Here is a 16690-nt window from a genome sequence, read left to right as displayed (position 1 = left end):
GTTTCTGTCCTGTGTCAGTGCAAAAACTGGGATCAGAGACAGTCTGCGGTCCTATGTCAGTGCGAAGACTGGGATCAGTGACAGGCTGCTGTCCTGTATCAGTGTGATACTGGGATCAGAGACAAGCTGCTGTCCTGTGTCAGTGTGAATACTGGGATCAGAGACAGGCAGCGATCCTGAGACAGTGCGAAGACTGGGATCAGAGACAGGCTGCTCTGGGGTAAGTGACAGGCTGCTGCCCTGTGTCAGTGTGAAAACTGGAGTCAATGACAGGCTGCTGTCCTGTGTCAGTGTGAATAGTAGAATCAGTATCAGGCAACAATCATGTGTGTGTGTTAACCTGGGATCAGTGTCAGGCTACTGTCCTGTGTCAGTATGAGACGGCAGTCAGTGACAGGCTGCTGTCCTGTGTCCGTGTGAGACTGGGATCTGTGTCAGGCTGCTGTCCTGTATCCGTGTGAAGACTGGGATCGGTGACAGGTTGCTGTTCTATGTCAGTGTGAAGACTGGGGCAGTGTCAGGCTGCTGTGCTGTGTCAGTGTGAGACTGGAATCAGTGACAGGCTGCTGTCCTGTACCAGTGTGATATTGGGATCAATGACAGGCTCCTGTTTTGTGTCAGTGTGAGACTGGGATCAGTCTCAGGCAACGATCATGGGTCTGTGTTAAACTGGGATCAGTGTCAGGCTGCTGTCCTGTGTCAATGTGAGACAGATCAGTGACAGGCTGCTGTCCTGTGTCAGTGTAAAGACTGGGATTTTTGTCAGGCTGCTGACCTGTGTCTGTGTGAAAATGGGATCAGTACCAGGTTGTCTGCTGTGTCAGTTTGAAGACTGGGATCAGTGGCAGGCTGCCGTGCTGTGTCAGTGTGAGGGGCGACCAGTGACAGGCTGCTGTCCTGTGTCAGTGTGAATACAGGAATCAGTATAAGGCTGCTGTCCCATGTCAGTGTGAAACTGGGATCAGTGTCAGGCTGCTGGCCTGTGTCAAAGTGAAGACTGGAATCAATGCTGTGCTGTGTCAGTGTGAAGACTGGGGTCAGTGACAGACTGCTGTCCTGTGTCAGTGTGAAATTGGGGTCAGTGACTGGCTGCTGTCCTGTGTCAGTGTGAGACGGCGATCAGTGACAGGCTGCTGTCCTGTGTCAGTATGAATACTGGGATCAGTGACAGGCTACTGTCCTTTACCAGTGTGATACTGGGATCAATAACAGGTCGCTGTCCTGCATCAGTGTGAAACTGGGTTCAGTGACTGGCTGCTGTATTGTTTCAGTATGAGACGACGATTAGTGACAGTCTACTGTCCTTTGTCAGTGTGAAGACTGGGATCAGTGACAGGCTGCTGTCCTGTGTCAATGTGAGACAGATCAGTGACAGGCTGCTGTCCTGTGTCAGTGTAAAGACTGGGATTTTTGTCAGGCTGCTGACCTGTGTCTGTGTGAAAATGGGATCAGTACCAGGTTGTCTGCTGTGTCAGTTTGAAGACTGGGATCAGTGGCAGGCTGCCGTGCTGTGTCAGTGTGAGGGGCGACCAGTGACAGGCTGCTGTCCTGTGTCAGTGTGAATACAGGAATCAGTATAAGGCTGCTGTCCCATGTCAGTGTGAAACTGGGATCAGTGTCAGGCTGCTGGCCTGTGTCAAAGTGAAGACTGGAATCAATGCTGTGCTGTGTCAGTGTGAAGACTGGGGTCAGTGACAGACTGCTGTCCTGTGTCAGTGTGAAATTGGGGTCAGTGACTGGCTGCTGTCCTGTGTCAGTGTGAGACGGCGATCAGTGACAGGCTGCTGTCCTGTGTCAGTATGAATACTGGGATCAGTGACAGGCTACTGTCCTTTACCAGTGTGATACTGGGATCAATAACAGGTCGCTGTCCTGCATCAGTGTGAAACTGGGTTCAGTGACTGGCTGCTGTATTGTTTCAGTATGAGACGACGATTAGTGACAGTCTACTGTCCTTTGTCAGTGTGAAGACTGGGATCAGTGACAGGCTGCTGTCCTGTGTCAGTGTGAGACGGCGATCGGTGACAGGCTGCTGGCCTGTGTCAGTACAAAGACTGTGATCAGTGACAGGCTACTGCCTTTGGTCAATTTGAAGAATGGGATCAGTGACAGGCTGCTGTCCTGTATCAGTGTGAATACTGGAATCAGTATCAGGTAACGATCATGTGTCCGTGTTAACCTGGGATTAGTGTCAGGCTGCTGTCCTGTGTCAGTGTGAGACGCCGATCAGTGACATGCTACTGTCCTGTGTCAGTGTGAAAACTGCGATCAGTGGTGCTGGAAGAGCACAGCAGTTCAGGCAGCATCCGAGGAGCAGTACAATTGACGTTTCGGGCAAAAGCTCTTCATCAGGAATAAAGGCAGAGAGCCTGAAGCGTGGAGAGATAAGCTAGAGGAGGGTGGGGGTGGGGAGAAAGTAGCATAGAGTACAATGGGTGAGTGGGGGAGGGGATGAAGGTGATAGGTCGGGGGCGGGGGGAGGGTGGAGTGGATAGCTAGAAAAGAAGATAGGCAGGTAGGACAAGTCAGGACAAATCATGGGGACAGTGCTGAGTTGGAAGTTTGGAACTGGAGTGAGGTGGGGAAGGGGAAATGAGGAAACTGTTGAAGTCGACATTGATGCCCTGGGGTTAAAGTGTTCCGAGGCGGAAGATGTGGCGTTCTTCCTCCAGGTGCCTGGTGGTGAGAGCCACACTCTCTCAGAATTGCAAAGGACCCACTCTGTACTACATCCTCAGGAGAATTCATACTCTCAACAAACAGTATTTCAACTCCATCTCAAACATCAAAAACTGTAAGTACAACAAACCTTTATCTACCCACCTCCATAACCAGAGCTCCTCAAACATTCCAGAAGGTTCCCCCGGCCTCTGCAACTGCTTAGACCCCATTAACCATGTGGCTGTTGCAGCTGCCACCCCCAAACTGATTGATGATTTCACTTCCGCCCCCATCATGGCCACTCCCACAACCACTTCTGTCCCTCAAGGTTCCTCATGCATCACACGTGACATCACTTCCGCCCCTCACATCATCGCTGATGTCACACGCTCAGTGACTTCCGCCACCCTGACTGCTGTGTCTACCACTACTTCCGCCCCCACCAACGCCACTCATCTGCATTCTGCTGACACGCCCCCCACAGATCCCACTGTTACCATTCCCAGCTGCCAGAACCCTGAGGAGAACACCACCCCTGCTCATGACTCCACCCCCATTCCCCCCACTATCACACCCATTCCAGTTACCTGCTCTGCCCCCACTCCCAGCTCCACACCCACACCAGATCCCAGCTCCCAGCCCTGCTGAGTTTTCACCATCCCTCCAGACCTTCCTCTCACTGAGGACGAACGATCAGTCCTCAGCAAAGGACTCACCTTCATTCCCCTCCGTCCACACATCAATGAATTTAACACACGCTGTGATGTCGAACAATTCTTCCGTCGCCTCCGCCTCTGAGCTTACTTTCACAATCAGGACTCCCGCCCACCTTCTGAAGACCCCTTCGCCCACCTCCAACACACTGCATCCACCTGGACACCCCGTGCTGGCCTATTACCTGCCCTCGACCTCTTCATTTCCAACTGCCGCCGAGACATTAACCGCCTCAACCTGTCTACCCCCCTCCTCCACTCCAACCTCTCACCCTCATAACGCGCAGCCCTCCAATCCCTCTGCTCTAATCCTGGCATCACCATCAAGCCAGCGGATAAAGGGGGCGCAGTGGTAGTCTGGCGCACTGATCTCTACACCGCTGAAGCCAAATGCCAACTCGAAGACACCTCTTCCTACCACCCCCTCGACCATGACCCAACCCCCCCATCACCAAACCATCATCTCCCAGACCATACAGAACCTCATCAGCTCAGGAAATCTCCCACCCACAGCTTCCAACCTCATAGTCCGGGAACCCCGCACTGCCCGGTTCTACCTCCTTCCCAAGATCCACAAGCCTGACCACCCTGTCCGACCCATTGTTTCAGCATGCTCCTGCCCCACTGAACTCATCTCTACCTACCTTGACACTGTCCTATTCACCCCTAGTCCAGGAACTCCCCACATACGTTTGAGACACTACCCACGCCCTCCACCTCCTCCAAGACTTCCGTTTCCCTGGCCCCCAACACCTCAACTTCACCGTGGATATCCAATCCCTCTACACCTCCATTCGCCATGACCAGGGCCTCCAAGCCCTCCGTTTTTTCCTCTCCCGACGTCCCCAACAGTACCCTTCCACTGACACTCTCATTCATTTGGCTGAACTGATCCTCTCAACAATTTCTCCTTCAAATCCTCCTACTTCCTCCAGACCAAAGGGGTAGCCACGGGCACACATATGGGCCCCAGCTATGCTTGTCTCTTTGTTGGCTACGTAGAACAGTCGATCTTCCGTAATTATACTGGCACCACTCCCCACCTCTTCCTCCGCTACATTGATGACTGCATTGGCGCCACCTCGCGCTCCCGCGAGGATGTTGAGCAATTCACCAACTTCACCAACACATTCCACCCTGACCTGAAATTTACCTGGACCATCTCTGACACCTCCCTCCCCTTCCTGGACCTCTCCATCTCCATTAATGATGACCGACTTGACACTGACATTTTTTACAAACCCACTGACTCCCACAGCTACCTGGATTACACCTCTTCCCACCCTACCTCTTGCAAAAATGCCATCCCATATTCCCATTTCCTCCGCCTCCGCCGTATCTGCTCCAAGGAGGATCAGTTCCACCATAGAACACACCAGATGGCCTCCTTCTTTAGAGACCGCAATTTCCCTTCCCACGTGGTTAAAGATGCCCTCCAACCTATCTCATCCACATCCCACACCTCTGCCCACAGACCCCCCCCTCCAACTGTAACAAGGACAGAACGCCCCTGGTGCTCACCTTCCACCCCACCAACCTTCGCATAAACCAAATCATCCGCCACCTCCAAAAAGACCCCACCACCAGGGATATATTTCCCTCCCCACCCCTTTCCACCTTCCGCAAAAACCGTTCCCTCCGTGACTACCTGGTCAGGTCCACGCCCCCCCCTACAACCCACCCTCCCATCCTGGCACCTTTCCCAACCACCGCAGGAACTGCAAAACCTGCGCCCACACGTCCTCCCTCACCTCCATTCAAGGCCCTAAAGGAGCCTTCCAAATCCATCAAAGTTTTACCTACACATCCACTAATATCATTTATTGCATCCGCTGCTCTCGATGTGGTCTCCTCTACATTGGGGAGACTGGATGCCTCCTAGCAGAGCGCTTTAGGGAACATCTCCAGGACACCCGCACCAATCAACCACACCACCCTGTGGCCCAACATTTCAACTCCCCCTCCCACTCTGCCGAGGACATGGAGGTCCTGGGCCTCCTTCACCGCTGGTCCCTCACCACCAGACGCCTGGAGGAAGAACGCCTCATCTTCCACCTCGGAACACTTCAACCCCAGGGCATCAATGTGGACTTCAACAGTTTCCTCATTTCCCCTTGCCCCACCTCACCCCAGTTCCAAAATTCCAGCTCAGCACTGTCCCCATGAATTGTCCTGACTTGTCCTACCTGCCTATCTTCTTTTCTACCTATCCAGTCCAGCCTCCCCCCGCCCCCGACCTATCACTTTCATCCCTTCCCCCACTCACCTATTGTACTCTATGCTACTTTCTCCCCACCCCCACCTCCTCTAGGTTATCTCTCCACACTTCAGGCTCTCTGCCTTTATTCCTGATGAAGGGTTTTTGCCCAAAATATCAATTTTATTGCTCCTCGGATGCTGCCTGAACTGCTGTGCTCTTCCAGCACCACTAATCCAGAATCTGGTTTCCAGCATCTGCAGTCATTGTTTTTACCTAGACTGGGATCAGTGTCAGGCTGCTGTCCTGTGTCAGTTTGAGACTGGGATTAGTGTCAGGCTGCTGTCCTGTGTCAGTTAAAGACTGGGGTCAGTGACAGGTTACTGTCCTGTGTCCATGTGAAGACTGGGATCAGTGTCAGTCTACTGCCATGTGTCAGTATGAGACTGGGATCAGTGACAGACTGCTGTCCTGTCTCAGTGTGAGACTGGGATCAGTGTCAGATCTGATGGTAGTTGTTGTAGGTGTGTAAGGTGCTCTCTCAGGAGACTTTGTGAATTTCTGTCGTGCATCTCTCAGATGGTAGATATTGCTGCTGTTGAACTCAATGGGAGGGGGAGTATGCTTGTGGATACTGTACCACCCAGCAGGCTGCCTTTCTCAGGATGGTGTCAAGCATCTCAAGTGTTGTTGGAGCTGTAACCATCCAGGCAAGTATTGCATCACACTCCTGACTTGTGCCTTCTCGATCGTGGACAGGGTTTGGGGAGTTGGAATGTAAGTTATTTGCTGCAGGATTCCTAGTCTATGACCTGTTCTTATAACCACTGCGTTTATATGATAAATCCAGTTCGGTTTCTGGTCATTGCTCCAGTCCCAGCATCCCCCTGAATCTGCAGAAGCAGGAATGGGAATCAAATACACAAACCACCATGTGACCCCAGACTTACAGTGAACTGGAAGCAGTTATGTCCTGCACTCCCCAGTAGCTCCTCCTGCAGGAGTATGTTGTTTGTCTGCTCATTCTGAATTGTCAGTTTCTGGGGGACGATGTCATTTCCAGGTGACAGCAGGACGCAAACCCTCTCAAGAGTATTGGTACGAATTTCCGCTGGGATCAGAACCACGTAATGCCTGTGAAGAAGGGAGGCTTGGTTTAAACAGAGGAGAAGAATAAAGATATGCAACCTCGCCCTGTTGACTGCCTCAATCAGTGTGACTCGGTCCCTGCAGTTTCAGTATTGCATGCTGTCCCTGCAACGTCTGTTGTTATACACCCTTCGAGATCTACAGCATTGAAAGCCGCCCTTCACCCTTCCAAAAGTTAAAAACAAATAATTAACTATTCTTATCATATTTTCCAGCACCTGGTTCGTTTGGCCCAGTTGGCATCATGAGGGCACATAAAATAAATCTTAACTGTTAGGAGGGATTCTGCCTCTCCCATCTTGATTTTCCCACTCCAGATTTTCACCACCCTCTGAGTGAAACATTGTTTCTTCATACCCCCGCTAAACCTCCTGCACCTTACCTTAACTCCATGTGCCACCAAGGGGAAATGTTGCTTCCTGTCAATGCTCCCACATTGTGTTATACATCCCAATCATTCCCCACTGCAGCCCCGCAAGCTCCACTGCTCTAAGTAAAACAACCCCAGTCTGTCCAATCTTTCTCCATCACTGAAACTCTCCAGCTCAGGCACCATCCTGATATCTCTCCTCTGAACCCTCCCCAGTGCTATCACATCCCTCCAGTAATGTGGTTTCCAGAACTGCAGCCAATACTCTAGCTGTGGCCTAGCCAATGCTTTTACTGTTACATCATCACCTCTCTGCTCTTAAACCCAATTTCTCGACTAGCCATGCGATGTGCAGGGTTACAGAGGTGGGTCTGGGTGGGATTGTCTTCAGAGGATCAGTCGACTCGATGGGCCGAATGAACGTACAGAAGCGAGGAGCAGGAGTAGGCCATCTGGCCCTTTGAGCTCACTCTACCATTCAATAAGATCATGGATGATCTTTCTGTAGTCTCAGCTCCACTTACTCACTCTCTCTCCATAACCCTTAATTCCTATACTGTTCAAAAAATTATCTATATTTGTGTTTCAAACATTCAATGAGCAAGCCTCAATTATTTCATTGGGCATGGAATCCACAGATTCACAACCTGCTGGGTGAAGATCTTCCTTCTCAATTCAGTCCTAAATCTGCTCCCTCTAATTTTGAGGCTATGCCCTCTTGTTCTAGTTTTCCTGCCAGTGGAAACATCTGCGTGTTTCTTGTCTATTCCCTTCATAACTGTGTATGTTTCTATATGATCACCCCTCATTCTTTAAATTCCAATTAATATAATCCCAGTTTACTCAGTCTCTCCTCATAAACCAAACCCTCAAACCTAGAATAAGCCTAGTGAACCTCCTCTACACCCCCTCTAGTGCCAGCACAAATGGTGACTAATTGCGGTCCCAACACTGAACCCTGAGGCACACCACTAGTCACTGATCGCCAACCAGAAAAGCATTTGTTTATCCCCACTCTTTGATTCCTGTTAGTTAAACAATCCTCTATCCATGCTCATACATTACCCATTGTTAACCAGCAAGCTTTTGTGTGGCACCCTGTTGAATGCCTTTTGAAAATCTAGAAAAACCATGTTGTCCACCGTGCTTGCAATGTCTTCATAGAATACTGGTAAATTAGTTAAGCATGACCTGCCTTTCATGAATCTGCCCAATGGGAGAATTTCTATCTCGATGTCTTGCAATTTCTTCCTTGAGAATAGATTCAAGCATTTCCCAACTACAGAAATTAAGCTGACCAGTTTATAGTTCCCCAAATTTTAACTACTGTCTGTTTTGAATAGTGGTATCACATTTGCTGTTTTCCAATTTGTTGCAACTGCCCCAGAGTCCAGTGAATTTTGGAAAATTAAAACAAGTGCATTTGCTATTTCTCCTGCCATTTCCTTTCGTACCCTGAGATGCATTCCACTGGGGCCTTATCAACTTACTGACCTTTAGCTCCATTAGCTTGCCCAACATTACCTCTTTCGTGATAATGATTGTTTCCAGGCCCTCACCTACCTTCATCTCTTTGTCAATTACTGGTATGTTATTTGTGTCCTCCACTATGAAGACCAATACTAAGTACCTGTTCAATGCCTCGGTCATTTCCTCATATCCCATTGCTAAATCCTTCGTCTCATCCTGATTAGGACCAATGTTTACCTTAGCCACTCTTTTTTGTTTTATATGTTCAGAGAAACTTTTGCTATCTGTCTTTATATTCTGAGATGGTTTATTCTTATCATCAATCTTAATTTTCTTCATAGCTTTTTTTGTGGCTTTCTGTTGGCCTTCAAAGTTTTCCCAATCTTCTAGTTTTCCACTGGTCTTTGCCACTTTGTTTACCTTCACTTTTAATTTGGTAGCCTCCCTTATTTCCTTAAACACCAAGATTCACCCTTTTCCTACAGTCCTTCCTTCTCATAGAATCCCTATAATGTGGAAACTGGCCAGTTAGCCCAACAAGTCCACACTGACCCTCCAAACAGCATCCCATCCAGATCCTGCTCCCCCCCCCCCCACCCCCCCTCCCCCCCACATTTCTCATGGCTAACCCATCTAGCCTGCACATCCCTGAACTCTTTGAAACATTGCCTTGAAAGTCCTCCACTGTTTGTCAACTGTCCCACCATAAAGTCATTGCTTCCAGTCTAATTTAATGTACTACTCCCTCGTCCTATTGTAGTCTCCTTTGTTTAAGCACAAGATCCTGGTATTGGATTTTGTCTTGGCACTTTCCATCCTAATACTAAATTCAACCAGACTGTAAGCACTTCTTCCAAGAAGATCTCTAACTATGAGATCATTAACGATTGCTATTGCATTACACAGGACCAGATCTAGGATAACTTGCCCCCTTGTCAGTTCCATTACATGCTGTTCAAGAAAACTATTGCGAATACGTTCAACGAACGTTTCCTCAAAGCTACCCTGACTGACCTGGTTCAAATAATTAACATGCAGATTAAAATCCCCAAGATAATTGCTGTAGCATTTTTACAGGCATTAGTTATTTCTTTGCTTATTGCCTCCTCCAATGTGATGTTATTATTTGGTGGCCTATCGATTACGCCTATTCTTAGAATTTCTAATTTCTACCCAAATGGATTCAACCTTATTCTCCATGAAACTTATATCATCTCTCACCACTGCCCTGATGTCATCCTTAAATTTCAGAGCTATACCACCTCCCTTACCCTTACCCTCCTTTCTAGCTTTCTGAATCGTCTGATACCCCTGGATATTTAACTCCCAATAATGACCATTCTGCAACCATGTCTCCGTAATAGCAACTAAATAATACTCATTATCATAATAGCCTGCTTCCACACTGCATGGATTCTATGATTCTCTATCATGCCTTCTTCACTATTTTATCCTCCTGTCTTGAGACCTTAAGGTTGGTGCATACCAAGGTCTCTCTGATCCTCAGTGCTTCCCACTGTCTGACTGATCGTCACGTGTTCCCATGCTTTGTTTGTCCTGCCTCACAACAATCTGGATTGAATGCCATTTACCAGAGGCAGTTGAGATAATTATCTCACAGTGATCATATTGGACACAGAATATATAGAAGAAAACAGCACAGGAACAGGCTGTCTGGCCCATGATGTTATGCCAAACATGACGCCAAGTTAAACTAATCCTTTCTGCCAGCCCTGGACCATATCCCCCCATTCCTTGCTTATTCATATGATTACCTAACAGTCTCTCAAATGTCCCCATTGTACCTGCTTCCACCACTATCCAGGCATCTCTGTGTAAAAATCTTCCCCCTCACGTCTTTTTTGAAATTTCCCTCTCTCACCTTAAATGCATGCCCTCAACGATTAGACATTTCAACTCTGGGAAAAAGATTCTGACTGCCAACCCTATCTGTGCCTCTCATAATTTTTATGAACTTCTAGCAAGTCTCCGCTTGGGTTCTGCTGTTCCAAAGAAAACCCTAGGTGCCCAGCCTCTCCTCATAGCTCATACTGTCTAATCCAGGCAACATTTTGGTAAACCTTTCTGCATCCACTGTAAAGCCTCCATGCATTCCTTCAGTATGGTGAATAGAATTGAGCACAATACTCAAGTACAGCCTAATCAAAGTTTTATGAAGCTGCAACATCACTTCCTGACTCTTATACTTAGTGCCTGACCATTAAAGGCAAACATGCCATCCATCTTCTTTACCACTCGATCTACTTGTGTGGCCACTTTAAAGGAGCTATGGTCAAGGATCCCAAGAACCCTCTGTACATCAATGCTATTTATTGTCCTGTATACTTTCATTAACATTTGCTACCTCACACTTCCATAGAATCCATACAATGTGGAAAAAGGCCACCAGGCCCACCAAGTCCACACCAACCCTCTGAAGAACATCCCACCCAGATTCATCCCCTTGCCCAATAGTCCTCCACCTCCCACGACCAATGCACTCAACCTACACATCCCTGGACACAATGAACAATTTAGCACGGTCAATTCACCTAACCTTTACATCTTTGGGCTGTGGGAGTAAACTGGCCACTCAGAGGAAACCCACGCAGGCATAGGGAGGATCCACAAAGACAGCCACCCGAGGCTAGAATCAAACCTAGGTAACCAGTAAGCCACCATGTAACTCACCTGCCCAGATTAAACTCCATCTGTCATTCCTCCACCCATATAAATCCATAAATTCATATGAAAAAGGAGTAGAACTAGACCATTTGGCTCATTGCATTTGCTCTGTCATTCAATCATGGCTCATACGTTCCTCGCCTCATTTTCCTGCCCTTTCCCAAATACCCTTCAACCTTTCCCAAAAACCCTTCAGATTTAGCAATTAAAAATCTGTCTAACTCCTCCTTAAATTTACTCACTGTCCCGGCATCAACCAGACTTTGGTATCTGCAACTGATCTATATCTGTCTCCTTTGATAACCGTCTACACTATCCACAATGCCCCCAATCTTTGTGTAATCTCCAAACTTACTAACTCACCATTTGTGTTTACATCCAAGTCATTTATAAAAAGCAGAAACTGCTGAGGTTCCACAACGGATTGCTGTGGAACACCAGTACTCTCGTCCCTCCAGTCTTCCACCACCACCTTCTGACTTCTACAGGCAAGCTAATTCTGAATCCAAATGGCCAACTCACCATGGATCCCATGCCTCTTAATCTTCTCAACAGACCACAAAGGACCTTGCCAAAAGCCATACTAAAATCCATGTAAACAACATCATTTGCTCTACCCTCATTAGTCAGCCTTGCCACGTCCTGAAAGAACTCAATAGTGTTAGCAACTCCCTGCTGAAAGCCATGTTGACAGTCCTTAATTTGGCTTGTGTTTCAAATGTATTTAAATCCTATCCCTAAGAAGCCTATCCAATAGATTCCAAACCACTGATGTGAGACTCACCAGTCTGTAATTTCCTGAATTATCCTAGTTTCCCTTCTTGAACAGAGGAGCAGCATTAGCTACTCACCAGACCTCAGGGACCTTGCCAGTCGCTAGCAAGGATACAAAGATATCAGTCAAGGTCCCAGTCCTCTTGCCTCACTTAAAAAGCTAGGGAAAATACCATCGGGCCCTGGGGACTTATCCACCATATTACTGTTCAACTGACCTTATACTGCTTCTTTCTTGATTTCAAAATGTCCTGACAGATTAGCATGCCCCACACTAGTCTCATTATCCTCCATGTCCTTCTCCTCAGTGAATTTAGGATCTCATCCATATCCTCTGCCTCCAAACACAAATTTCCTCCTTTATCCTGGAGTGCTCCATAAAACCATAGGACATAGGTGTAGAAATTAAGCCATTCAGACCATTGAGTCTCCACCATTCAATCATGACTGACGTGTTTCTCAACCACATTTTCCCGTTTTTCTCTCCTTAACCTTTGATCCCCTTGATACTCGAGAACCTGTCTACTAAATATACTCAATGACCTGGTTTCTACAGCCTTCTGTGACAATAAATCCATAGATTCACCACTCTCTCATTGAAGAAGTTTCTCCATATCTGTGTTCTAAAACTCTAAGGCTATATTGTCAGGTCCTAGTCTCTCCTACCAATGGAAATATCTTCCCAACATCTACTCTGTCCAGGCCATTCAGTATTCTGTATGTATTAATTAGATTCCCCCCTTATCCTTCTCAACCCCATCAAGTATAGACCTAGAGTCCTCAAATATTCCTCATATGTTAAGCTTTTCATTCCAGGACCATTCTCGTGAGCCTCCTCTCAACATGATCCAAGGCCAGTATATCCTTTCTGAGGCTAAAACTGCACACAATACTCCAAATGTGGTCTGACCAAAGCATTTTACAGCCTCAGAAGTACATCCCTGCTTTTATATTCAAATCCTCTCAAAATAAATGCCATCACTGAATTTGCTTTCCTATCTACTGATTCAACTTGCAAGTTTACCTTGAGAGAATCCTGGACTAGAATAGTCAAATATCTTTGCACTTCAGACTTCTGAATTTTCTCCCCATTTAGAAAATAATCCGTGCTTTCTGTGTGGTACCTTGTCAAAGGCCTTTTGAAGTCCAGGTAGATAATAACCAAAGGCTCTCCTTGGTCTAACTTGCTCGTTATTCCTCAAAGAATTCTAGCAGATTTGTCAGGCATGACCTACGCTTGATGAAACCATGCTGACTTTGCCTTATTTTGCCATACACATCCAAATATTCAGAGATCTCATCCTTCACAAGTGGATTCCAGGATCTTACCCAAGGCTGAGGTTAGGCTAATCAATCTGTAATTTTCCGTCTTTTGCCTTACTCCCTTCTTAAACAGGAATGTTACTTTAGCAACTTTCCAGTCCAGTGGGACCCTCCCTGATCTTAACAATTCCTGAAAGATTACCACTAATGCCTCCACTATCACTTCAACTATTTCCCTTAGAACCCCGTTGTGCAGTCCATCTGGTCCATGTGATTTATCCACCTTCGGGTCATTCAGTTTTTCTAGCATCTTTGGTGATGGCCTCCATACTCAGTTCTCCCCAACCCTGACCCCGACCCCTCCCCCCCTCCATCCTCCCCCCACCCCCAACCCCCACCACCTTGAATTTTTGTATTACTACTCATGTGGAGACTAGCGTGGAGTAACTATTCAATTCCTCAGCCATTTTCTTGTTCCCTACTATTAACTCTCCAGCGTCACTTTCCAGTGGCTCAATGTCCACTTTTGCCTCTCTTTTGCCCTTCATATAGCTAAAGACTCTTACAGTCTTCCTTTATATTACTGGCTAGCGTACCCTCATATTTAATCTCTTCCCTCCTTATTTCTTTTTTTTGTTGCCCTCTGTTGGTCTTTGTAAGCTTCCCAATCCTCTGGTTTCCCACTGCCTTTGCTACTTTCTATGCTTTCTCTTTTGATTTCATGCTATCCCCGACTTCCCTAGTCAGCCATGGTTTTCTCATCCTCCCTGTACCATGCTTCTTTTCCCTCGGGATGAATCTCTGCTGTGTCTCCTAATTTACTTCCAGAATCTCCTGCCTTTGCTGTTCCAAATCTTTCTTGCTAGGCTCCCCTCCCAGTCAATTCTGCCCTGCTCCTACCTTATGCCTCTGTAGTTGCCTTTATACAGCTGTAATACCTCTGATTCTATCTTCTCCCTCTCAAATTGCAGACTAAATTCATAGTATAATCACACTCTCATAAGGATTCCTTCACCGTAACCTCCTTTATCAATTCTGCCTCATTGCATAACAATAAATCCAATATTACCTGTTCCCTACTGGGCTCCACCACAAGCTGCTTCAAAAAGCAATCTCTCTGACATTCCAGAAATTCCTTTTCTTGCAATCCACTACTCACCTGATTTGCCCAGTCCACCTGCATATTGATCACTGTAACTTTGCCTTTCCTACACATCCTATTCCTTGTTATCCTCTTGTTTTTAATGCTTGTAGAAAATGATTTAGGATTCTCTTTAACCCTACTCGCTAAGGACATTTCATGGCTCCTCCTTGCTTTCCTAATTTCCTGCTTGAGTTCTTTCCTACTTTCTTGACATTCCTCATGGGCCCTGTCTGATTGTAGCTTTCTAAACCTTATGTGTGCTTCCTTTTTCTTTATAACTAAATTCACATCGACTAAATCTGACCCTTGTCATCCAAGTGTCCCATGTCTTGCCATCCTTCTCCTTCCTTCTTGCTGAAAATTACTGCTCCTGAACTCTGATCAATAGGCACTTAGACAACAATAACAGCTAGCTCAATAACAGCTACTCTTAATTAACTCTTCCAGCTCCTGTCCAATACTGACATAATTTGTCCTCCCCAAATTTAGTACCTTCCCACAAGGTCCTGACTTATCCTTATTCAGAGCTACCTATTGATTGAGGGATTTGTGGCTGTCAGTCAGGAGAGGCTTGTGAAATCTGATGATTCTGCCCTTGTGTATTCTCCGGTCAATGAGAGAGTCAGAGTCCTTTCAGAGTAAACACTCTCCCCCTCCCTTCAAGGTGGAGGCCAGGGACATCTGTGTTTTCGAGAGTGGACAAGGGAAAGGTCATTTCAAACAACAAGGGAACCAGCATTGTGAAACTGAGAACTGAGAGACACTTGGGGTTTTACCCAGGCCCACCCTGGGCCTTATAAAATCTATTCCCACTCTGCTCTCTCCAGAGTATATAATATCCTACCCATTCTAATCCCATTCTCTCCCTCACTCCATGTATACTTTAATATCCTACCCAGTCCAATACCCTCCCCCCCCCCAATATTCTCCGTACATTTAAATATCAGCTAATCCCATTACCTCACTCCCACCACCCTTTAATATCCTCTTCCTTCCTTGCACCCATTAATATCTCACCCATCAAGTCCCAACCTCCTCCTCATTCCTCACATGCTTTAATATCTTGTCCAAATTAATTATATTCTCCTCTTCACTTACCGTAGATTTTAAAATACCAACCAGGCTAATCCAATTCCTTGTTACTCACAGCTCCCATTTATATCCTAAAATATCTGCTACACCTCTCCACCACAATTTCAATGAGTTCAATGCTTTTGGCCTCGTGACATTGAAGGAGCAGCAATATATTTGCAAGTCAGGATGGTAAGTGGTTAGGAGGGTAACTTGTTCCCATATATCAGCTACATTTGTCTTTCTGGATGGCAGTGGTCATGGCATTGAGAGGTGCTATGTAAAGAAGCCTTCGTGAATTTCGGCAGTGCATCACTTCAATGGCATAGAGTCCAGATTCAGTGGTGAAGAGACAGCTCTACTCAAAATATCCACCCCTTAGTACTGATCCTCTGACAGCGCAGCACTCCCTCAGTACTGCCACTGCCACTGTGCGGCACTCCCTCATTAATCCTACCACAGACTAATCTCTCTCTCTCTCTCTCTCTCTCTCCCTCCCTTCACCTTCCCCTCACTACTACTCTCCCTCACTCCAGTTCAGTTTCACCATCTTTTCAGCCTCTCCACACTGCCCTAAATATTTCTCTTTCTTTCCCTTGTTTTAAGTTTGGTCTCTCATCCAATACTCACAGTCCAGCTTGCACTTCTCTGAGCAGTAGACAGAGGAAAATTGATCTAGGGAGCATCTTTCTGCTCTCTGTCTCACAATCACCAGAAAAATGAGATCCTGACCTGCTTACAACAGCTATATCAACTCAAGAAGGTCACTGACCGGTGTTTCAACATCAGCTCTGAGGCATTCTGTAAACAGAAACAAGTGCAGTGTATTTTACAGAGTGCAACCTCAGCTGACTGTTCATCAAATAGCAAGCAGAGAATCAGTGTGTGAGACAGATAAGGAGTTGTAGTAAATGTTGATGGGGTCCTAAAGGACATCGGTCTGCAGGGGTGAGCGGAACCAGCAAGTGGGAAAAACATACTCATCCTCACTAATCTGCTGGCTGCAGACGCATTTGTTCACAATAGATATCTGTAAACGTGACCACCGCACAGCCCTTGTGGAGACCAAGTTCTACCTTCAAATTTAAGAATAACCTCCATCATGTTATGTGGCCCCATCACTAACTAAATGGGACAGACTTCAAATAGATCTTGCAACATAAGACTGGACTTCCATGAGGCACTGTGGACCA

General features: G+C 46.8%; 1 protein-coding gene across 3 annotated transcripts in view; it reads right to left on the bottom strand.

The window, feature by feature from the left end:
* Positions 1 to 16212, bottom strand: part of LOC140458802 (pregnancy zone protein-like) — a 363432-nt gene extending 347220 nt beyond the window's left edge. For all 3 annotated transcript variants that reach the window (XM_072553442.1, XM_072553443.1, XM_072553444.1), the window contains exons 1-2: positions 16128 to 16212; positions 6522 to 6705 (exon numbers count right to left, since the gene is read on the bottom strand). In XM_072553442.1, the coding sequence (XP_072409543.1) occupies positions 6522 to 6705; positions 16128 to 16183 (240 nt within the window). In that variant the 5' untranslated portion in view covers positions 16184 to 16212. The remainder of the gene's footprint in view (positions 1 to 6521; positions 6706 to 16127) is intronic.
* Positions 16213 to 16690: the final 478 nt, after the last annotated feature.

Source organism: Chiloscyllium punctatum, chromosome 34 (assembly GCF_047496795.1).
Source record: "Chiloscyllium punctatum isolate Juve2018m chromosome 34, sChiPun1.3, whole genome shotgun sequence".
Taxonomy (NCBI): domain Eukaryota; kingdom Metazoa; phylum Chordata; class Chondrichthyes; order Orectolobiformes; family Hemiscylliidae; genus Chiloscyllium; species Chiloscyllium punctatum.
The sequence above is the reverse complement of the archived record's forward strand: the minus strand, read 5'-3'. Positions and strand labels throughout refer to the sequence as shown.